The sequence below is a fragment of the Oryctolagus cuniculus genome, chromosome 13 (genome assembly GCF_964237555.1).
Source record: "Oryctolagus cuniculus chromosome 13, mOryCun1.1, whole genome shotgun sequence".
Classification (NCBI taxonomy): domain Eukaryota; kingdom Metazoa; phylum Chordata; class Mammalia; order Lagomorpha; family Leporidae; genus Oryctolagus; species Oryctolagus cuniculus.
The window spans coordinates 21,476,797-21,499,343 of NC_091444.1; the positions used below are offsets into that span (position 1 = coordinate 21,476,797).

At 44.7% G+C, this 22,547-nt stretch overlaps 2 protein-coding genes across 12 annotated transcripts in view; both read left to right on the forward strand.

Annotated features, from left to right (window-relative positions):
- Positions 1 to 22,547, forward strand: part of SRGAP2 (SLIT-ROBO Rho GTPase activating protein 2) — a 286,141-nt gene that overhangs the window by 94,235 nt on the left and 169,359 nt on the right. For all 11 annotated transcript variants that reach the window (XM_017347830.3, XM_051821257.2, XM_051821256.2 and 8 more), the window contains one exon: positions 11,631 to 11,823. In XM_017347830.3, coding sequence (XP_017203319.2) covers positions 11,631 to 11,823 — 193 coding nt within the window. The remainder of the gene's footprint in view (positions 1 to 11,630; positions 11,824 to 22,547) is intronic.
- Positions 14,110 to 15,893, forward strand: LOC127483524 (translation machinery-associated protein 7-like). The gene has a single exon (XM_070055198.1). The coding sequence runs from the start codon at positions 14,191 to 14,193 to the stop codon at positions 14,383 to 14,385; it is 195 nt and encodes a 64-aa protein (XP_069911299.1). The 5' UTR covers positions 14,110 to 14,190; the 3' UTR covers positions 14,386 to 15,893.

The window sequence follows — 22,547 nt, forward strand, 5'->3', positions numbered from 1 at the left end:
TTCATCTGTGCTTACTGAACTAAACCTAATGTGCCAATACTGCATGCTAAGCTGTGTCTTGCACAAAATGAAGTAGGTCCTTCAGAGCTTGCTCTCTTGGAGGTTAGGATCTGCATTTTAAAATTGGTTGTTTCAGTTTGATTGTGCTGGAGCCTTGAGCAACACACAGTTTACCATTGTCCTTTTGCGTAGTGAACAAATCAGAATTGATATTTGGTCTTTTTAGGAGTTGTTTAGTAGGAAATCCTTTGAGTTTTGACTCCTTGTCCTGTCCTGCTTTTCAAGACTCTTATCTTTCTTTGTCCACAGTATGGAGCACTTTAACCACAACTCTCCTTCCTCTATCACCCCCACTTCTCTTTAAATTCTCCCCGGCTCAAAGCCTCAACACTAATTCAGGTTCACACTGGTTCACACTGATTTCTTCCTCTCCAAATGTGGTGTGGAACGATTGTTTTGGCACTTAAAATGCACAGTCTTATACATACTTATGCATACTTTTGCATTTAGTCCATTTTCCCCAAATTGGATTATAAGTTCTTTGAGCATAAGACAATGTTTTACTTTTTCTCCTACGCCTCAATGATTCATCTCCCAGCTCTTCGCACTGAGATTTGCTGGGTTTGTTGGTTGATTATTGTGGTCCTTGGGGACTGATGTGGAACTTGTCTCTAGCAATGAGCCAGGGGTATCAGACTGGGTGATATTTCTCAGAAGAGCTGTTGGTCCTCCCAGCTACATCTTTAGTTTGTAGTACAAGTTAATTCTAGATTCTAGACCTTGGGAATTCTGTTTCTTAAACATTTCAGGCAAGGCCTAGGAACTAAAATTACTACTTTGGCATTTGATGTGGCAGCTTGTTCATTTGGGAGCCTTTTGTCTTTGACTTGCTGTTGAGTCACTTGAAAGGGCCAAGGCGGCCTGCCAGAGCAATCGCGATGATTAAAGTTCATTGAGATATCCCCTCCTGCACTCTCCCGCCTCATCAGCTGTATGGAGTTGTTTTCTGTGTCTTTGCTTGGGGGTTGGAAAGTTAATGGCCGACTGAGTGTCCTTTGGAAACTGTAGGGCCATTTTTCTTCTTCCCACTGATGGGCTTCACTGTGTCCCCAAAGATGCAGGCCTTGTTTTCAGGTAGTGTGGAGTTAATGTAAGGGGAGGAGAGATTCTGTCTTTCATAGCTTTGACACTGCTGCACAGGAAAGACAGTTTTAAGGTTAGCCAAACTCAGGGTCCAACAAAGAGAATTGTACTCCAACAGGAAAGCCAGGCAGGCCAGTCGCAACTGCTCTATCAACTTCTTCCTCCGACCAAGATTACTATTCTACCTTGAATCCAAGGATCTCTTTCATGTCCAGTTTGCTGGCCAGTGGAAAGTGGGGAGGACAGATTGGAATCACCAGCTTTAGGATTGTGGGTCTAAAGTCTTTGTTATTACTGGTCATCAGCGTGAGTGTGTGCAGGGAGTTTTCCACTCGGAATTCTCCTTCCCACGTTCGCCTCCACCGTTCAACCCGAATTGCTCATTAATACTCACTCTGTTCCTTACTTGGGAAGCTGTGAACCTGTCCAGCAGATCGCCTCCTCTGTGATTCTCCTTTAACTTTATTTATTGTTTTTATCATGACACAAGCTTTTACCAGTTCCATTTTTGGTCACTTGAAATCCATACTGTTGGCTTTTGGAGCTGCTTCTCCCCTTGTACACTTATCTCTGTCCAGGCTCCAGTGTCATTCTTTGTTCTAATCAGGCCCTGCTCAAACATTCCCATCCCTTGGCTTAGATTTTATCTTCCTCTGGAATATCCTCTCCTTGCCCTTCATTTACTGAAATTCTACCCATGCTCAGAAAACTTATTTAGACTTCTATTTCCTTGCTTGCTTTCTCCTCTCCTTCCTTCCCTTCACATATTTGAAGCCCTGCTATATGCCATGTAGTATACTGGGTCCCAGGAGCATGTTAGTCAACCAGACAAATTTCTTCCTCTTGAGGAGTTGAATCTTCCTTAAGAAGCCTTACATTAGTAAAGTTAGTTCCCACTGATCTTTCTGAGCCCTCAAAATATTAACTTGTAGAATTTATTCTTTTTAAAAAGATTTACTTATTTGAAAGACAGACTGACAGAGAGAGAGGGACACACACACTTACACACACACCTTCCAACCCTTGTTTCACTCCAGAAATGCGCGCAACAGCTGGGCCTGGGGGGCAGGAACCTGTCATCTGCTGCCTCCTGGGCTCATTAGCAGGAAGCTTTGTTGGAAGTGCGGAGTAGTCAAGACTCAAATGGCACTGTGATATGAGATTCAGGCATCCCAAGCAGTGGCTTAACCCGCTGTGCCACAATCTCCACCCTTGTTGCATTTATTCTTTTTTTTTTTTTTTTTTTTTTTTAACAGGCAGAGTGGATAGTGAGAGAGACAGAGAGAAAGGTCTTCCTTTTTGCCGTTGGTTCACCCTCCAATGGCCGCCACGGCCGGCGCGCTGCGGCCAGCGCATCGTGCTGATCCAAAGGCAGGAGCCAGGTGCTTCTCCTGGTTTCCCATGGGGTGCAGGGCCCAAGCACTTGGGCCATCCTCCACTGCCTTCCCGGGCCACAGCAGAAAGCTGGCCTGGAAGAGGGGCAACCGGGAAAGAATCCGGTGCCCTGACCGGGACTAGAACCCGGTGTGCCGGCGCCGCTAGGTGGAGGATTAGCCTATTGAACCACCATGGCACCGGCCTGTTGCATTTATTCTTAATTTCATGTACCAACGGAGTACAGAAGCATGGAATTTTATGTACTATGTAATGATATAGTCTTGTGTAATTATGTATAGATAGTTATATGTTTTAAAATACATATTTTGATCATATCTTCACAGATTGTAAGTTCTTCTTTTTAAAGACTTATTTTATTTATTTGAAAGTCAGAGTTACACAGAGAGAGGAGAGGCAGAGAGAGAGAGGTATTCCATCCAATTGTCCACTCCCCAATTGGCCGCTGATACGAAGCCAGGAACCATGAGCTTCTTTCTGGTCTGCCACGTGGGTGCAGGGGCCCAAGGACTTGGGCCATCTTCTAGTGCTTTCCCAGGCCACAGCAGAGAGCTAGATAGGAAGTGGAGCAGCCAGGTCTTGAACCAGTGACCATATGGGATGCTGGCACTGCAGGCCAGGGTGTTAACCTGCTGCGCCACAGCCCCGGCCCCAGATTGTAAGTTCTTTAAGAACAGGGATGTTTATACTTCTTAATACTTCAGAATTCTGCACTCTATGTGTTTCTTTCCCATTAGCTTGCCAACTTTGGGGGAGGACTTTTGTCCTTATATCCCCAAGCACCTGGAAGGTACTCAAATAAATGTTTGCGGTAAGAACAAGAAAGCATATTGGACTAGAACCCCAGTGACTTGGATTATAGTCATGGAGCTGCAGCTATGTAGCTGTATGATCTTGGTCAACCCCCTTTACTTCTCTGGGCTTTGTTTTTCACACCTGTCCAGCAAGGATTTTAAGAGCCCTCCATTACTAAGTTTGTAGAAAGGTAAACCAGCAGGGTCAGAGAAAAGAGCAAGACTTGGCAGAGCGTGCTAGCATTTGGTTTCCTGGGGAGTAGTTTGGAAAGGGGCTGATTACCATTTCGATAAGAAGTCTTGGTAGGAGATAGATAGGGTACAGAGCCTGATGAAAGCCTCAATTGTGTTCTTATATAACACTGGCTGGAAAGGTACTAGGAATTAATATTCCTGAGATGGCTGAGGTGACATCATGTGTTTGTGAAAGGGATAAAAGCAGGTGAGACAGATTTTGTGGAAAAAGACGGGCAGACAGGCCGGGTTCCCAGTGGAGAACATGGGCTGATCTCATGCTGCACGTGCTGACAGCGGAGCCTCGGGGAGTCACAGCCCTGCCCCCTGGGTGCCGGCACATCAAGGTGACTGGAAGGTGACTCTCCTGAAAGATTACGGATTTCTCTCAGCCTGCCCCCTACCCCCATTTTCTTATCAGAATTGCGAGATTCATGACTTAATCAGAGACATTCCTGAAGGAGATAGAGTTTGAAAGGGGGAAAGAAATAAACTAATAGTTCAGAATTGAAAGCAGCAGAAGGAACAAAATACCCCTTTGTCCACCTGAACTTTGCGGACGGATGCATTTCCGGAGTGTTCTCTGAAGTAAGGACAGTTTTCAGAGGACTATGACCTGCATTTGTAGGTATTGTAAGTTAGAGTCTACATACATGATTATTGGTGTGGCAGGGCCCTGGCTGGTTTTGTTAAATAATCAGAATCCATGAGAACTGGGTTTTCTTCGAGTCGCATCCTTATTGGAACTTCTCGACATCTTTCTAAAAAGGAAATAAGCTTCCTTCTAACTTTCAGGACAAGTGTGGGTGAATTTCAGCTGTGCCTGAGCCTGGACAGAGGCAGCGTTTTGCAGGGGAAGCTTTTTTGGGTGTGTCTGCTGATCCTGGAATTGAACTCGCACATAAAAGCATTCATTGGCAGGTTTTGATTTGACACTCTCTGGAAATAATGGAGTGGTGATCTGCCAGTAGAGTTCAATGTCATGGCCAAGTCTGATGTCCTGAGGGGCAGCTTTCAAGACTAGCTTTAGGAATACTCAATGCAGGACTTAATTTAACCCATACAAATGAAGAAATGGAAACCAAGAATTCCCTCCTTCCTTTGTGCCTATTTGTTAGGCAACTTTCTCCCTAGTTCGCAGGATGGTACTTGGTAAATAGAATGTGCAGAGGCAGAGAGAGAGAGAGAGAGAGAGGTCTTCCAGCTACTGGCTCACTCCCCAGATGGCTGGAACTGTGCCAATCCGAAGCCTAGAGCCAGGAGCTTCTTCTGGGTCTCCTACATAGGTGCAGGGGCCCAAGGACTTGGGCTGTCTTCCATTGCTTTCCCAGGTCATAACAGAGAGCTGGATCAGAAGTGGAGCAGCCAGGATTTGAACCGGCGCCCATATGGGATACCAGCTCTGCAAATAGCGGCTTTACCTGCTATGCCACATCACTGGCTCCTTTTTTTTTTTTTTTTAATATTTTTAAATTTGTTTAAAGTCAGAGTTACAGAGAGACAGAGAGAGACAGAGGGAGATATCTCCCAAGTGGCTGCATTGACCAGGGCTGAACCAGGCTGAATTCAGGAGCCAGGATCTTCATCCAAGTGTTATACATAAGTGGCATGGGCCCCAAGCATGTGGGCCACTTTCTACTACTTTTCCCAGGTCATTAGCATGGAGCTGGATAGGAAGTGAAGCAGCTGGTACATGAACCCTCACGCATAGGATACTGACATCTCAGGTGATGGCTTTACCCATTGTGTCACAATGCCAGCCCCTGATTGTTTTCTTTTGGTAAGATATAATTCACATACCATAAAATTCATTCTTTTTTAAAGTATACAATTCAGGTTTTTTTAAAAAAATTTTTAAAGTATCTTCACAAGATTGTGAAACCATCACTACTATCTTAATTCTAAAATAGCGAGGTTAAATTTTGACCTGACTCTTATTTATTTATTTATTTATTTGACAGGCAGAGTTATAGACAGTGAGAGAGAGAGAGACAGAGAGAAAGGTCTTCCTTCCATTGGTTCACTCCCCAAATAGCTGCTGTGGCTGGCGCTGCGCTGATCTGAGGCCGGGAGCCAGGTGCTTCTTCCTAGTCTCCTATGCAGGTTCCGGGGCCATCCTCCAGGGCCCAAGCACTTGGGCCGTCCTCCACTGCCCTCCTGGGCCGCAGCAGAGAGCTGGACTGGAAGAGGAGCAACTGGGACTAGAATTGGCTCATGGGATGCCGGCACTGCAGTCGGAGGATTAGCCAAGTGAGCCACAGCGCCGGCCCTTGACCTGACTCTTTAAAGGAAATATCAAGCAAAGAGCAAATCTGTTTCTCAGGAAACTTGTTTGAAATTTTTGGTTCCTCTTGGAAGGAAAGCTGCAATTTTTATTCTAGTATTGTTTTCAAAGGACATAATAGAAAAAAAGAATCCAATGGCATTGACTTTCTTTTTTAAGCTTGTTACTTTATTTATGTATTTATTTATATATGTGTGTATGTATTTATTTATTTATTTGAAAGGCAGAGTTAAGAGAAGCAGAGGCAGAGAGAGAGAGAGGTCTTCCATCCACTGGTTCATTCCCCAAATGGCTGCAACGACTGGAGCTGTGCCTATTTGAAGTCAGGAGCCAGGAGCTTCTTTTGGGTCTCTCACGCGGGTGCTGGGGCCACCTTTTACTGCTTTCCTAGGCCGTAGCAGAGAGCTGGATTGGAAGTGGGGCAGCCAGGACTCAAACCTGCTGGTTCTAGGCTTTACCTGCTACACCATCGCACTGACCCCTACTTGATTTCTTTATGGTATTGATGATTTTTAAATCTTTAATCTTTAAGTTGAGGCTTATTACCATGGCTCTGATATAATAAAGAATATCCAAAACAAAAACCTAAGACTTTCTTTGCTGTCTTGTCCTTCCTCTTCTTTGTCAAGCCATGCTTCATTGGGTCAGGCCTTAGGTCTTTGCCACCATCACCAGACGGGAGGGGCTCAGTAAGATTTGCTGTGTTGCGGCTGATGCTGTGGTAGAGTAGGGTAAACCAATTTGTGTCCTGGCTGCTCCACTTCTGATCCATTTCTCTGCTATGGGCTGGGAAAGTAGTAGAGGATGACCCAAATGCTTGGGACTTTGCACACACATGGGAGACCTGGAAGAAGCTCCTGCCTCCTGGCTTTGGATTGGCTCAGCTCCGGCCATTGCAGCCACTGGGAAGTGAGTGAACCAGCAGATGAAGACCTTTCTCTCTGTCTATAACTCTACTTCTCAAATTAAAAAAAAAAAAAAAAAAAAAAAAAAAAAAAAGATTTGCTGGGTAAATTTGCTGGTAAATCACTATTGGGTGCCCAGGGAAGGTTATTTTTGGCATGTATCACCCCAAGTATTTCATGGTAACTCTGGTACTTTGGCTTTGTGGAAAGCCAGGGAATTCTTTCATACAGCTGCTTGTGGGAAGTGAAAGCTTGACTTCATTCCATGCAGTTGTAGGGAAGGAACCTACAAGAACCCCATCATCCCCCATAGCCCAGACACTGTCACCCAACTGTAAGGATCTGTAGAGCCTTCTTGAGCTTGTGGGGTGAAGCACGGTGTGGGTGGTGTGAGTAGTGTGTGTCTTTGAGTTGTGTCCACACGTGCACGTGTATACTTGCCTAAGCACACGAGGGAATTCTGAAGAATTCTTCTATGTTTTTATAAATAGCCTTTTTTTTTTTCTTTCTGCCTTTGTGTCTTGTTGGTAGGCCAGGGTGCAGAGGAGCCTGGGCACATGGCCCAGGCATGCTGGCATTCAGTGGCCTATTGTTCTTGCCCCTGTCCATGTGCATGGACAGAAGACTGGAGCTGGCACAGCTGCTGTCTTGGGGACCATTGTTTGTCTTAGCAGCAGCAGCAGCAGCAAGGCCTGAAGCAGCACATTCTGCCCTGAACAGAGCAACCGTTCTGTCTTGGAGCTGTGGACCTAGCGGTGGGGCGGATAGAGTCTCCCTTATGTCTGTGCAGATGCTCTGAAGATGGTAGTAGCAAGAGAGGCTTCTCATTAGAGGTAGAGTGTGGAGGATGTCATATCACAAAGAAACTATCGTGGCAGGTGGTATCTATTGGCAGAGCCACTTCTTTTCTTGGATCAGGATGGGGAATGTTGCTTCTGCACTGTCTCCATCCTCTGGGTTTGTTGGAAGATCTCAAGGTGCATCAAAGAAAGAGAAAAGCACTTCCTCCAAAGCTGCCCTGTGGAATACGTCTAGGAAGTAGAGAAGGGGCCCATCAGGCTATAGACTAGTTGAAACATGGGCTGGTTAGTGAGTCCGTGGGGTAATTCAGTGTTGACTTTGGGTACTGAACCGCTCCTCTCCTGGAAGATGGAAGAGACAGTATTCCAGGTGTGAGATTTGTAGTAATACCTTCAGAGACTCCAAACCAGTGATGACTTCTCTTGTCCTCCTGCCCTACTATCAGAAGGTCAGAGGAACTTTAATTCAGCTTCAGCCTTGCTTGCGCCTACTCGTATGGCCCTTTGGTAAACTACTTAATGAGCCTTCACTTTTCTCATATGTGCAATCAGGATAATTGGAAATACCTTGTAGGCTGGTTGTAAAAATTAAATGAGGTGATGTATATAAAAGCCATAAGACGTGTTCATTAGACACAGGCTCCCTTCCTTCAGGACCCACATGGGGGCCCAGAGAGCGGCATGTGGTTTGTGCTGTGCCTCCACTCAGGAGAGGCACCTGAGAAAGTCTGGGTGGCATTCCAGGACTGATGGATAGGCTTGGGGGCTTTTTGGATTAATTCATGTATCTCAGAGGCCTCCTACGAAATGCTTGTTCTTTAGAGGACAACCCTGGAGTGGCCTACTTTTAGAACTTGTCGTGGGACTTTGTCTGCCCCTCTTGTTATGGTAGGGGGTAGGTATCATCCAGTCAAGCGTGTTCTTTTCTGTATCCTTTGTTAATGAGATTATTGAGGCAAAGAATTAGGACTTTCAGAGGGGTCTCCATATTCCCCTGTAATCTGCTCCTGATTGAGTACCTGAAGATCACTTTGAACAGACTCTGTGCTCTCAGTCCCTTCCACCTAACAGCCACCGGTCCCAGCTTTTCATTAATGCACAGAAAGGGAAAAGATGCCTCTAGGAATAGTCTCAGCAAGGCCTGTTGCCTTTAAGAGATCCAGAAATGCCTGGTAAGAACCAGATGCCTGACATGACCTCTGCAGATCTTTTCTCCCCAACACCCTTGTAATCAGACTCCAAAAAACACAGAACAAGAGAGCTTTGATGAGTGATGAGGTAGGCGGCTTTTCTGCTCAGCCTTCTGTCTGCTTGAAACAATCTGCGGTGCTCAGTTTCAGTTCAGGTGAGGTCATTGCAGGGCTGGTTGGCATTGGTGGTTGGCAGAGGGGGAGGCATGGGGATGGAGAGGGTGAGAACTGCAATAGCAGATCCCCTAAGATCACTCAGCGAGGACAACATATTGATGCTACACACTGATATCCGTAACAGAAGCAAACAAAAAAAGATGGGGATGGATTATGGACCCCTAAGTACCTCAAGGCAAAACTCAATGCACTATTTTCCCATCTTCTTGTTACTTCACGAAAGGAATGGTTGCAACCTTCAGCATTGTACTCCTGATCCTGAATTTGCCTCTGATTCATCTCTCTGATGAAAACTTTAGTCTCCTCCCCCACCCCGCCTTGCATTACATACAGCTAGAAAGTGGTGTTACACTTACACTGTTTGGGAATCCATCTGGAGCATGGCTAGTGAAAGGGATAATATAGGTACTCTCTGTCCCTGTCACATCTTAATGCACTTCGAGCCAAGCATGCGTGCCAGGGAAGGGGATTCAAAACAAACTGCCCATTCTGACTGAGATGGCGTTTGGGACCTACCTTCATACTGTGGCCCTTTGCTGAGCTGAAAAGCAGTCTGGCACTGGCATGCTGCTTCCTGTGAACACCAAGTCTCTTGTCAATAACAAGTGCAGGGTTGTGCATGAGGCAGATCCGATTGCACCTGGAGCTCCCATTGCTGCAGTTGCAGAGGGGTGGAGGTTGTTAGCTCTGTACAAGCGTTCTGGCCAGCCCAGATACAGCAGAGTCTCTGACGCATCCATGAGGATAAGGTAACGGAGATACTGTGTGAAACAATGTCTTTCCAAGTCAGCTTCTTGAAGATAGATTTACATTCTGTGATATTGGAAACTATGAAATCTGAGTGACAGTGACACTAGCCTAGTGACACCTAGAAATCCTGGGGCTTGTTTATTTTTGGGTTTCTACCATTAGCATTGGGCAGATCTCCCTCTGCCTCCATTTTAATGTCCAGACCTTCACCCTACTTCATGAAGATACTGAAAAACATTTTGAAATTATAAGAGAAAGTATAATAAGTAGGAGCTTAGGCTACAAAATCAGTCTTCTGAGTTTGAGTTCTAGTTCCACCACTTAATAGCTTGACTCCTTCAAGACTCAGAGTTTTGGGGGCCAACATCATGGTGCAGTGGGTTAATAAGCTGCTGCTTGCAACTCCAGCATCTCATTCTTTTTTAAAGATTATTTATGGGGCTGGCGCTGTGGCACAGTGGGTTAACGCCCTGGCCTGAAGCGCCGATATCCCATGTGGGCACCAGTTCGAGACCCGGCTGCTCCACTTCAGATCCAGTTCTCTGCTTTGGCCTGTGAAAGCAGAAGATGGCCCAAGTCCTTGGGCCCCTGCACCCGCGTGGGAGACCCGGAAGAAGCTCCTGGCTCCTGGCTTCGGATTGGAGCAGCTCCAGCCAATGCAGCCAACTGAGGAGTAAACCATCGGATGGAAGACCTCTCTCTCTGTCTGCCTCTCTTCTCTCTGTGTAACTCTGACTTGCAAATGAATAAATAAATCTGTTTAAAAAATGAAGATTTATTTATTGGAGAGGCAGAGGCAGAGAGAGAGAGAGAGAGAGAGAGAGAGACAAGTTTTATATCTGCCAGTTCACTCCCCAGATGGCTGCAGCGGCAGGAGCTGGGCTGATCTGAAGCCAGGATCCAGGAGCCTCTTCCGGGTCTCCCGCGTGGGTGCAGGGGCCTAAGCACTTAGGCCATCCTCCACTGCTTTCCCAGGCCATAGCAGAGAGCTGATGGGAAGTGGAGCAGTTGGGACTAGAACCGGCACCCGTATGGGATGCTGGCACTGCAGGCGGCTGCTTTACCCACTACATCACAGTGCCAGCCCCTCTAGCATCTCATATTCGAGTGCCAATTCAAGTCCTGGCGGCTCTGTTTCTGATCCTGCTAATGCACGTGGGAAGGCTGTGGAAGATGGCACTCTCACCCATGTGGGAGAACTGGATGGAATTCCTGGCTCTTGGCTTGAGCCTGGCCCAGCCCTGCCTATTGCAGCCATTTGGGGAGTGAACCAGCAGGTGGAAGATCTCTGTCCCTTTCTCTCTTTGACACTCTGCCTTTCAAATGAAAAAAATTTTTTTTTTTTTTAAGAAAAGGGCTTCAATGTTTTCATGTTTAATTAGGGATAAAGTAGTATGTACCTCTTAGGGTGGTGAGGAGAGAAATTTTTTTGGCTTTCTGTTGGAAGAAAGCCCAAATTCTGGCACAGAGCCAGAAACACAGTAAATTGTTCAATAAATGATACTTTTGAGTATTATTAGGTAGAATAAGTAGCTTCTCCTAAGTGATTTGGCAGATACGTGATTTACAATGTTCTTTAATGGTCCGGAAAGCATTGTTGGAGGTTTTTGGAGGTGACTCATGTCCTACAGCCACTAAAGACTATAAGCTTTTCTCTCCTCTCCTCTCCTCTCCTCTCCTCTCCTCTCCTCTCCTCTCCTCTCCTCTCCTCTCCTCTCCTCTCCTCTCCTCTCCTCTCCTCTCCTCTCCTCTCCTCTCCTCTCCTCTCCTCTCTTCCCTCCCTCCCTTCCTCTCTCTCACCCTCCCTCTCTCTCTTTCCTTTTCTCTTCTCTTCTTTTCTTTCTTGTTTTTAGATTCTCCGGGGACCTGAGAATAAGGAAATTGAAGGTAAGTGCATGTTTGCATGTTTGGTGTTTATTTAGGACTGTCCATTGACTGTCTCCTGGTTTTTGTTGCAGAGATCCGTGCTCAGCTCACAGAGCAGATGAAATGCCTGGACCAACAGTGTGAGCTCCGGGTGCAGCTGCTGCAGGACCTCCAGGACTTCTTCCGGAAGAAGGCTGAGATTGAGATGGACTACTCCCGGAACCTGGAGAAGCTGGCTGAGCGCTTTCTGGCTAAGACCCGCAGCACCAAGGACCAGCAGTTCAAGTAGGGGCTCTGTGGTTGTCGCTCTTGGAGACCTTGGGGTCTGGGATGCGTCACTTAGATCCAGTTGAATTCATGAGCCAGTGGCTTCAAATTGATTGAAAGCCTCAAGAACTTCTCCTTTTTCAGATCAGTCTTATGTGCAGCTCAAAGATCAGAATACATGGTGACCCGTGCTAATAGTAACGACAGACAGTTTGATAGTTCTGTGTGTCAGGAATAGTTCTGAGGGCTTTGTGTAGGTGCTAACTTTCTTAAACCCCACAACAGACTCCATGTGTTGATTATTATTATTATTATCCCTAATTTACAGATGAGAAAACTGAGGCTTAAAAGGAACTTAAACCAGAGTCATACACATATGCAAATCCCTGGTGAAGCTAGAATTCAAACCCCAACAATCTGGCTCCAGTTTCTGCACTCTTAACTATTTTATCAAACTGTCTTTAACCAGGAGAAATGAATGGTGTTGTAGTCATATGTCTAAATCCCTTCACAGCTAAGCAGCTGCTAAGATCTGTTCTTTCCGTATTTATCATATTTTATTCAACTGGCCCCTTTGTTGTCATTCCCGTTGTTGTGGCCAGGTTGGGACAAAATTAGTATCTCAGGTTCTTGCCTTTTACTTAGAGAAGAATTCTAAGCCCAGGCACACACAGCATGCAGCATGGTAAGGTTTATTTAGAAAGTGAGAGGAGTACACAGGCCCATGAGGAACTCATTTAGGAAGAGTGGACCAGGAAAGGTAAAAAGGGGAATTTCATACCCTGCTCTACTTGTCCGGGGTCCACGAGGTAAGGAGAGAGAAAAAAGATCGCGCTCTCCCCTTCTCCAGGGTTCTTATTAGCTTTGAAAAGAGGAGAGGTTACATGGTACTGCCCTGGAGTCCCAGGTAAGGGGAGGTGCATCATTTTTTTTTTTTTTTAAGATTTTGTTTATTTACTTGAAAGAGTTACAGAGAAGCAGAGGCAAAGAGAGAGAGAGATGGAAGTCTTCCATCTGCTGGTTCACTCCCCAAATGGCCAGAGCTGAGCTGATCCAAAGCCAGGAGCTAGGAGCTTCTTCTGGGTCTCCCACATGGGTATAGGGGCCCAAGCACTTGGGCCACCTTCTATTGCTTTCCCAGGCCATAGCAGAGAGCTGGATAGGAGGTGGAGCAGCCGGGACTTGAACTGATGCCCATATGGGATGCCGGCACTGCAGATGGCCGTTTTATCCACTACACCTCAGTGCCGGTCCAGGGAGATACATCTTGGAGAGGGGTCATCTGATTGATGATAGGATTACATGGGGGTGGGGAAGGTGTGGCCTGCAGCTCATGAACTTAATCTGTCTCGATGACTTTTCCCATTTCACCATTGCCCTAGTTTAGATCATCATCTTTTGCCTGAATGATTGCAGTTCTTACTATATCATCTATAGCAGAGGTTTTCAACTCTGGCTTTGTGTTAGAATTCCCTAGAGAACTTTTTTAAAATATTGAAATCTGGGCCACACTCCAGACCAATTAAACGAGAATTTCTGGGAATGAGCCCTGAGTAACAGGCCAGTGTAAAATCTTCCCAACTGCTGCTGGTGAACAGGAACATTGAGGCCCACAGTCAGTCTATAGCTTCTCCCCATTCCCGTCTGCATGGTCTACTATGTTCAGATTGGAGATCAGGCATCTCTCTATGCAGAACTTTGAGTAGTTCCCATCAGTTAAGTTATTGATACTCCAGGGTGTGTCGTCTCTCAGTTTTAGCATCATCTGCAATGTTATAAATGCACTCTCAGGCCTTATCCCAGACCTACCATAGCCGGATCCCCATGTGATTTGTGTACATGTTGAAATTTGAAAAGTGCTGCTATATTCAGCAAGATGCACACTTCTTGGCTTAGTCTTCAAGCCCTTCTAGCATACCTGGCCTTAACCAGCTTTCCAATGTTATTTTTTGTCTCTGTTCTACCTCACCTTAGCCAAATAGAACATTCACTCCAGTAGGTTGTGGCCATCATGTTATTTGAATTTCTGTGCCTAATCTTCACATCTCTGCATGTCTAAGCCATATCTGTGTTGTAGGGCCCATCTCATATGTTCGCTCTTTCAAGAAGAAAGGCCCATCTCATATACTCTCCCCTCTAGAAGAAAGAATGCCCTTCAGCTTCTGAATTCTTACAACATTTTATTTGGTCTTCTCTTAGGGCATTCAGCATTGTTTGACTTATCTTCCCTTATATTATGTTTGTCTGAGTCATCTTTTAGTGTCCCCCAGTGCCTAGCTTAATATGTGGTATATAGTAGTTACTGATTAAATGTTGTAGATTGGGTAAAGGAATGAGTGAATTTAAGAATTAATACCATGGTCTGGGGAAGGGGCGGCAGGCGCCATGTCCTGCCGGGAAGGTGGCAAGAAGAAGCCCCTGAAACAACCCAAGAAGCAGGCCAAGGAGATGGATGAGGAAGATAAGTATTTCAAGCAAAAACAGAAAGAGGAGCAGAAGAAACTCGAGGAGCTAAAAGCGAAGGCGGCGGGGAAGGGCCCCCTGGCCACAGGTGGAATTAAGAAATCTGGCAAAAAGTAAGCTGTTCCTTGTGCCTGAAGTGATGACGCCCTTGATTGCATTCCTAGCTAAACATCTCGATTCCTGGCCGTAACATCTTATGCCACCCGTAGTTAGAATGAAGCGTTAAGAGTTAAGTGTTAACTTGGAGCCTGTTGTACATTTACAAATAAAATTTTGTAAAAAGGGGAATAAACCCCACTGTACTGTAGCTCACTGTCTTAGTTGTTTTCACTCAGCCACTCCCAGCTGTGAATTTAAAGTAAACCCAGCTGAGAACCCTTCCAGAGTCTGCTCTTTGCTCTCCAAATTCTGTGTCACCTGGAATTAAACCATGGCATTGGAAAGGCAAAAAAAAAAAAAAAAAAAAAAAAAAAGAATTAATACCAAAAATATTTTATTTTATCCTTTTTTTTTTATTGCTCTAAAAATGGTGTGCAAATTGTCCTTTACAAACCAACTCAGAGCAATGTCTGGAGGTTAGGAATGAGAATGTCATCCTGCTAACACTCAACACAAGCCAGCAGGAAGATTTCCTCCCGAGGTTTTCTCCCTCAGAGTCCCTTATCTTTCCCAAGTTCTATTCTTTTCTGATAAGAGAATCATCTGATAATAAAATGTTATTTTAGTGTGTGATAAATTAAGACTGGAGGGAGGAATCATTTACATTAGAAAATGATTCAAAGTTGGATTTGTTCTGTTAGTAAGCTCCCCTTAAGTTTAAAATAACATTTGAGTTTTAGTACTATATCATATTCTCAGCTTAAGGACATATTTATTACGAATTAAGGTAGAGATATGTTAGTCTCCTAAGTCATCTGAATGGTTCTGATTAAAATCATATGCAAGAAACACTCTTTTCTTCAAGGCTGGAAGAATTTATTTCCCTTCTGGTAAAGCTGGCACCTGCTGTCATTTTCTTTTCAATAACCAGTGAATATTTATTGGACCAACTTTGTGCTCAGTTGAATAAGGTGTTGGAATACACAAGTGAAGTTTATTGTGTGTATCCACAGGGGGGTCATATCTGGTTGGGGAGAAGAGTTTTTGAATACAGGAAACTGTAGAGGATAAAGCAGTAGTAAACTTATTAAGAGATCATTGGTGTTCTCTAGAGCATTGTTCTGATAAGAGATCAGAGATAGGTAAAGGATCAAGAATACTCATGAGCGTTTTCATTAAGTAAGAGGGACTTAGATTAAACTTCAAAGGTAGATTTGTGAAGAAGAGAGAACAGTATGTACAAGTGAGAGGGTGAAGGAATGTTTGGTGGTAAGATGGTATGGGGGCTAGTGTGGGACCCAGCTTCATTAAACAGGTTCTAGGGCAGGAGTTGGGTGCATCAGTTTTGGTACAGCATCCCATAGTGCAGTGCTAGGATACAAGTCTCTGTTCCATTCCTGACTCCAACTTCCTGCCAATGTGTACCCTAGGATGCAGCAGGTGATGGCTCAGGTAATTGAATCCCTACCACCCACATGAGAGACCTCTCTCTCTCTCTCTTTCTTTCTCTTTGCTTCTCAAATAAAATAAAAAAGGGGAGAGAGAAGATGCTTATGCATTCATCCAACTAATACCCATTGTGTATCCCTTGACCTCTTTTCATTGGGTCTTGAATATAGCAGGGAACAAGCACTGTCTCTTCTTAAAATAGAACAAGGAAGAAAACATTGGGCAAATCACACAATTAGATATATATATTAAGTTGGAGTCAGTGCTGTGGAGGGAAAGTACACAGTGGTACATGAACCTAGAAGAGGGGGACTTCTCCACTTCTATTGCTGTCATATCATGACTGCTTTACTCCAGTAGTGTCCTGTCTGATCTTATCCTGAGTAACAATCTACTTACTGAACAAACCCCTTTTTAATATCTACTGAGTCTGAGTCTTTAAAATGTGCTCTGGGTTGATTCCTATGGGGACTAAGATAAGCTCTGGGATTTCTGGTTAGCAGGGAAAAGAGGCATGAAAATTATATAATGTGAAAAGGGCTTTAATAGAAATGTGAGAACATAGATTTTTTTAAGATTTATTTATTCATTTGAAAGGCAGAGTTACAGAGAGGCAGAGGCAGAGAGAGATCCTTCCACTGGTTCACTCCCTGAGTGGCCACAACAGCTGGAGCTAGGTTGATCTGAAGCTAGGAGCCAGGAGCTTCTTCTGGTTCTCCCACAAGGGTGCAGAGCCCCAAGGACGTGTGCCATCTGCTGCTTTCCCAGGCTATAGCAGAGAGCTGGATCAGAAGTGGAGCAGCAGAACTCGAGTTAGCACCCATATGGGATACCAACACTGCAGGCGGCAGCTTTACCTCCACAGCACTGTACCAGTTCCAGTCCTGGCTCCTCCACTTCCAATCCAGCTGCCTGCTAATGTGCTTGTGAAAGCAGTGGAAGATGGCCCGTGTGCTTGGGCCCCTGCACCCATGTGGGAGACCAAGAAGAGGCTTCTGTCTTCAGCCTGGCCAGCCATGGCTGTTGCGGTCATTTGGGGAGTGAACCAGTGTATGAAAGATCTCTCCATCTCTTCCTCTCTCTTTGCAATTCTATCTTTCAAATAAATAAATAAAAATTTTTTTAAGTAGTAGAAGTTATGGTTACATAAGTAGAATGAACCCAAATGATGGCTCCTTGACACCTAATAGAGAAATCAGATTTGATGTGGTAGTGTGGTAGTCAGCCCTCTGGGTTCTTGTATGGTAAGAGAGACAGGAAGAAAAGTGTGGTGAAAGAATGAATATTTATGCTAGAGAAGGCTAACCTGGAGAGTTTTAGGGGTTATCACATAATGTCATAGCAAAAAAATTTAAAAAAAATGATTGATGGAGAGGAAGGCATGTATTCAAGAAGTATTTAAGAAACTAGACAGGACAAGATGACTTGACTGAGTAATGAACCATAATAATCAAAAGTCATCCAGTGTCTGTAATCTGTTGAAATAGAAGAATTGTGGCTCCTGTAATAGATGTGGGATTGTTGAGGGAAGATCTGTTTTGGATGGTGATCCTACTTTGGGCATGTTGGGTTTATGGCCATGGGAACCTGCAAGCATCCAGGTGGAGCTGTACTGCTGAGGTAGGATGGTTTGACTGGGGATAGCTGGAAGAATCCTCGGTATAAAAGTGATTGTGGGGGCTGGCGCTGTGGCATAGCCAGGATGCCTTGGCCTGAAGCGCCGGCATTCCATGTAGGCACCAGTTCAAGTCCAGGCTGCTCCACTTCCGATCCAGCTCTCTGCTGTGGCCTGGGAAGGCAGTGGAGGATGGCCCATGTGCTTGGGTCCCTGCACCTGTGAGGGAGACCCAGAGGAAGCTTCTGGCTCCTGGCTTCGGATCGGCGCAGCTCTGGCCGTTGTGGCTGGTTGGGGAGTGAGTGAGCCATCAAATGGGTGACCTCTCCTCTCTCTGTGTAACTCCGACTTTCAAATGAATAGTAGGTAAATCTTTAAAAAAATTAATTGTGGAATATAGGAAAATATATGAACTCAGGAAAACAAAAGAGAACAAAATCCAAGCTCAAGGCTTAGGGGACACCCAGTGTTAGAGGGTAGTGAAAGTTACTACTAGGAGAGTAGTGAAGTTACCTAAAGTGAGAAAGGTTTTTTTTGTTTGTTTTTAATAAGATTTTTTTGTTTCAAGATCTTCCATCTTCCCATTCACTCCCCAAATGTTTATAGTAGCCAAGCCTGGACCAGGCTGAAACCAGAAGCTAGGAACTCCAGCCTGGTATCCCACATGGGTGGCAGGAACCCAAGCACTTGGATCTATAACTGCCTTCCCAGGTGCATTAACAGGGAGCTGGATTGGAAGTGGAACAGCCAGAGCTTGAACCTGCTCTCCAATGTAAGATATCAGCATTTCAAGGGACGGCTTAACCTACTGTACCATAATACTAACTCTAAGAGAGACTTTTTTTAAGGCAGTTAAAAGGATAAAAGTTATGTTAGGATAGTGTTGTTTCATAGACTAGAAGTGTTTGTAGTAGATCTTTAAAAGTTAATCCCAGCAATTTCTTATTGATACTTTCTCATGTATAAAGCATTGTGAGAGATGCCAAGATGACTAAAATGAGCCCCAGCCCCAGGGATTTTCAATCATTTAGAGTTTAGAGTTAGAAATTACTGTTTTTCTATAGTTCAAAAATGCTCACATAGTGGCAGTTTCATGTGGTACCACCTAATAGAAGAGACGAGACATAAACTTTTGTATGTAATTTATTCCTTAAAATGTTTGTAGAAGTTAGATGGTGAAATGTCTAACTACAGTTTTAGCTGGGTCCTATTATAAGTATTTATATGTAAAATTTTGAATCATATTCACATGTTGTATTTTCAGCATTTTGTACCTTATTTTTAATTTTCTTTTCTCTGCGATTGAACTCATACCTTGCCTGCTTAAGTTGAGTGAGGATCTGAAGATTCAACATGGCTCATGATTTATACCCATGTCTTATTAATACTGTGATGAGACCCTGCTTTTCAATGCAATATTGGCCACGGCATTTTCCGCTCATTTCTGTATTACAAAAGACAACCAACTAGTCAAATGTTTGCACAACACAAGCATTGCTGCACGGAGACAGCCATGCTGCTGAAGCAGGCCGTAACACTGGGCCAAGCTTCAAAGACCAACATTTTGGCTCAGGAAGGGCATTTCAGGCATGTCTGATTTGGTCAAGATGAAGGGTTGGCTCCTGTGAAAGGTCCCAGATATTAATGGTTTAAGCAAGATAGAGGTTGATTTCTTTCTCATGTAATAGCCTGGGTGTTAACCATCCAGGGCTGTGTCAATCTCTTTATGCCATCCCTAGAATGTTGTCTGTATGACCCAAAATGTTCACTGCCACCATGTCCCCATTCCAGCCATTGGACAAACAACAGAGTGAGGGGCAGGTACACATTCTTTAAAGGAACAGTCTGCAAGTGGCACATAGATCTCTTCAGCTCTTATCCTGCTGTCCAAAATGTACTTACATGGTTACACTGAACTGCAGGGGAGGCTGGAAAATGTGGTTATTATTCTGGTTGATTAGAAAGCAGAGTTCTCATTAATGTAGAGGGGAAACCTAATGGGACACCACCAATAGCATCTGCCACATTATCCATGTGTGCATTTGTCTGCATGCCCATGACTACATATCCATACAAAGAGCCACACAGGTGCACCAAGATGCGAGATTTCTTCTGGTTGGGGAACTGGGCCAGGCTTTATGCAGATGAAGTTCAGTGATTGGGAAATGGAAAAGTAAAAGTTCCCACTCTAGGCCGGTGCCTCGGCTCACTAGGCTAATCCTCTGCCTGCGGCGCTGACACCCTGGGTTCTAGTCCCGGTTGGGAGCCGGTCCTGTCCTGGTTGCTCCTCTTCCAGTCCAGCTCTCTGCTGTGGCCCGGGAGTGCAGTGGAGGATGGCCCAAGTACTTGGGCCCTGCACCCACATGGGAGACCAGGAGAAGCACCTGGCTCCTGGCTTTGGATCAGTGCAGGGCGCCGGCCGTGGCGGCCATTGTGGGATAAAAACGGCAAAGGAAGACCTTTCTGTCTGTCTCTCTCTCTCACTATCCACTCTTCCTGTCCAAAGAAAAAAAAGTTCCCATTCTAGGTACTGGTCCTATAAGCTTAGTACACTAGAGACATTGTGGGGGTTACAGAAGGAGAGAATAAAAAGATATGGGAAGAATCCTTGGGTTCAGAGAGAACAGAGTAAAGACACAGAAGTGAGAAAAACAAGACTGGTGGATAACTTGACTGTTTTGCTGAAGAACAGGAATTATAAATGTGATAGTAAATAACCTGGAAGCATTGGTAGGAGCCAGAAGATTACAGAGGTTTATGGATGTCAGGTGACAGAGTTTGGGCTTTATTCTGAAAGCATGTTAGAGTCATTGAATATTTTTGATCAAGGAACATAATTATGACCATGCTTTGGAAAGGTAGCTATGGCAACAATGCATACTATCAGTTGGAGCAAGGAGGAGGGCCTGTTAAGAATGGATGGCAGTAAAGTGGTGAGGTTAATGTGGGTTGAAACTGAAGCTATGCCCTTGGAAATAGAAAAGATGGGGCCAAATGTAAAGGCAAGAATAAACTGAAGTCAAAGAAGCAGGGACAGAGAAAGGGCTCTTGGTGTCCTGGGTCCCTAGAGCCACAATTGTACTGTATTTTCATTCAGCTACTTAACTGTTGCCTCAATTTTGCTGACTCTAGGACTGGTCCTAGAATAGTTCATTCTCTGCCCAGAGCATCTCAGCGGGCACTCATCACCTCCCCCGGAGCTGTAGCAGCTGTTGGCCCAGCAATGCCACGAATTTGTCTCCCTGAGTTGCCAAGAGAGCAGCTGCCAGCAGCAGCTCTGGGCAGACACGTCTCAGGGACATTGACACTGTTCAACTTGGGATAGGGCAGGTTGGCCAAGGCCAAAGGCAGTCTACGTAAATTCATCCTGCTGTTTTCCAAACTAGTTTCTTACCCTGGCTGGATTTCAGCTGCTCATACTGGGCTAAGTTGGGTGTTTTGTTACAGCTTTAAGTGACTGCATCGAGGGACAATTGCTGCCGAGCTGCTTTGTTCATCTTCTCTTGGACAGCTTCTTTCTCTGGAAGCCATTACCTTGTCACTCTTTGGCTTTGCTTCCTATTCTGCTTTGCTCCTGCTCACCTTTTGTCCTCTCCCACACTGTGCTCAGTGCAAACATCCTCATTAAAGCCCACACAGCTCTGACTCCTTAGCAGTCTGACCTCAGGGTCCCATCCCTTTCCTGCGCTTTCTCCTCCTCCAGAGAAAGAGCGAGAGATGCCGCAGATAGAGCTGACGTGATTATTTGACTCTGTCATATTCTGCTGTGTTTAAAATGGTTAATATGGCTTCCTCTGTCCCTGTGACTTTTGGAGGACTCTGCTAATGTCAGCTTGGTTAAAGAGGGGAGATAAAATATTATATGAGGGTAGGAAGCCTCCCTGGGAAGATGTTCTTGCGTTTTCTTTGGCTCCTTGAAGAGTCTAAATGTATTCCTATTAGTTGCCTAGCCTTTGATTGTCTCTTTTAAGTGGAGTCTGTGTTAATATTGCCCAGCAGGGCTCTAATTGATAATCTGTCGGCTGTTTTTCTTCTACATAGACTTGCTGTGAATTACCTTTCAGTTGTAGCTCACTTGGTTTTGATCTCCTACTTTTAATAGCTCATTTCTTTGTTTTATTTTGAGGTAGCTTTTTATTTTCTGTTGAGTTTTCAGAGGGCTATTTCTACAGTGCTATCCTGCTGCGTTCTTTCTAGAGAACTTATGCTATTTTTTAACCCACAGTAAACATCTTTTCTGTCTTTCTTCCAGCTTTTTGTTCTCTCCTCAACAAATATGTGTGAAACTTTTAAAGGCATTGTTCTAAACTCTTAAAGGATAGAGTGCAAAGAAGTAAATGTTGTGGTTCTTTGCCACATGAATTTATTATCAAGGAAGGGAGAAATTAGAGCTGAGTATCAGAACCCAGATCTTTACTATACCACCATTTGAGGTAAGTATCAAATATGTGCTATACAGATGACACGCAATTGGTATGGAAGGAACCTTCAGTGAGGAGTGGAGTTTGAGCCAGACGGCAAGAAAATGGACGAGTTCTTGATAGAGAAGGGAAGGTGTTCTAGGCAGAATGGGCACAGCCGCAGGAAAGTGCAAAGCCTTTGAGGTACAGTGAATAGACTGGTTAGGCTGGGAGAACCAGTATATGGAGGAATTAGGCAGAGATAGATAGGATCATAACGTGGAGGGCCTTGACTTTTGACTAAGAGATTGGACTCTGTGCAGTAGATACTGGAAACCCCTGAACATTTGAATAGCTTAATTTCCAAGCTTAGGTATGAATAATGCTTAAGGAAGATTAACCTGGTTGATGGTTTGCTAAATGACAAGAAAATTGAGAAGGGGAAACCAGTTGTTGCTGTAGATAATAAGGATCTAAATTGGGGTGGGATGATAGGAATGAAAAGAATAGGAATTTATCCTACTGTCCATTTAGCAAATATGTATTGTGCTCTGACCCTGTGCCAGACACATGCCAAGCAAGACAGATACTGCCCTCTGCACTCCTGGAGCTTACAGTCTAGAGACAGATGGAGAGCACCTGGTGTGTAGGAAGACTCCACAGGAATTGCTGACTGATGGGATTCAGGTTTCAAGTGAACTTGGAAGCACAAAAGA

Excerpts from the sequence above, each read along its gene's own strand:
- LOC127483524 (XM_070055198.1), top strand. The coding sequence starts at position 14,191 with ATGTCCTGCCGGGAAGGTGGCAAGAAGAAGCCCCTGAAACAACCCAAG.